The sequence below is a fragment of the Frankliniella occidentalis genome, unplaced genomic scaffold, assembly GCF_000697945.3.
Source record: "Frankliniella occidentalis isolate FOCC.00 unplaced genomic scaffold, Focc_3.1 Scaffold179, whole genome shotgun sequence".
Taxonomy (NCBI): domain Eukaryota; kingdom Metazoa; phylum Arthropoda; class Insecta; order Thysanoptera; family Thripidae; genus Frankliniella; species Frankliniella occidentalis.
Window position 1 is genome coordinate 306067 of NW_026267305.1, and position 702 is coordinate 306768.

Consider the following 702-nt stretch of genomic DNA (forward strand, 5'->3'; position numbering starts at 1 on the left):
CATTTGGGCGCCGAAGGCGCCCACTTCGGGGCGCCGCAGGCGCCCCGACACGAGCTTCCGACGAGCGCGCGAAGCGCGCTCGGAGGAAGCGAGTCGGCCTGTTATTGGCTGTTGCATAAAGTCAACTGCTAACCTAAACAACTCTTTTCACGCTACCGGTGTGAAAACCACGCTCGCATCTTGTGAACTCTATATCCACCTTTATGAAAATTTATGACCAGCGCCGTGCTGCTTACCGTGTTGGAAATGTTGTCGAGGCCGGCCAGGAAGAAGCCGAAGGCCTGCCCCGCCATGGTCTCGTTGTTGAACTCCACGTGGCTGGCGCGGTCCAGCATGCTGCGGCCGCGGTCCTCGGCGCGCAGCTGCATCATAGTCTGCACGAAGTCGTTGCGCTCCACCTAACAAGGGAACTCGAAGTGTAAGTCACCAATTTTGTTGCGCCTTGGGGGTTTTGTAGAGTGACCGTATACAAAACGATTGGCAATGAAAATTCGTGCCCAATTTCATATCCGTCTTTATAGGGTGAATCCATTTTCTCCAGAAATGAATAGGAAAAGCATTTTCCTTGAAAAATCCAAAAATGATCCACAGCTTGTATTCGGCCTTAAATCGACATTTTAAAACTGAATGCAAGCTGTGGGCCATTTGTGTCACGCGATTTGCTGAAGAACATAATCAAATGATGTAACGGGCCTTCGGCCC

At 51.6% G+C, this 702-nt stretch overlaps 1 protein-coding gene across 3 annotated transcripts in view; it reads right to left on the minus strand.

Moving 5' to 3' along the window:
• LOC113210637 (cytochrome P450 6A1) overlaps window positions 1-702 on the minus strand; it is a 23905-nt gene that overhangs the window by 11688 nt on the left and 11515 nt on the right. For 2 of the 3 annotated variants that reach the window (XM_052271939.1, XM_052271937.1), the window contains exon 5: window positions 237-398. In XM_052271939.1, the coding sequence (XP_052127899.1) occupies window positions 237-398 (162 nt within the window). Of the gene's footprint in view, window positions 1-72; window positions 399-702 lie in introns of those variants that run through there. The other variant, XM_052271936.1, reaches the window with a different exon arrangement.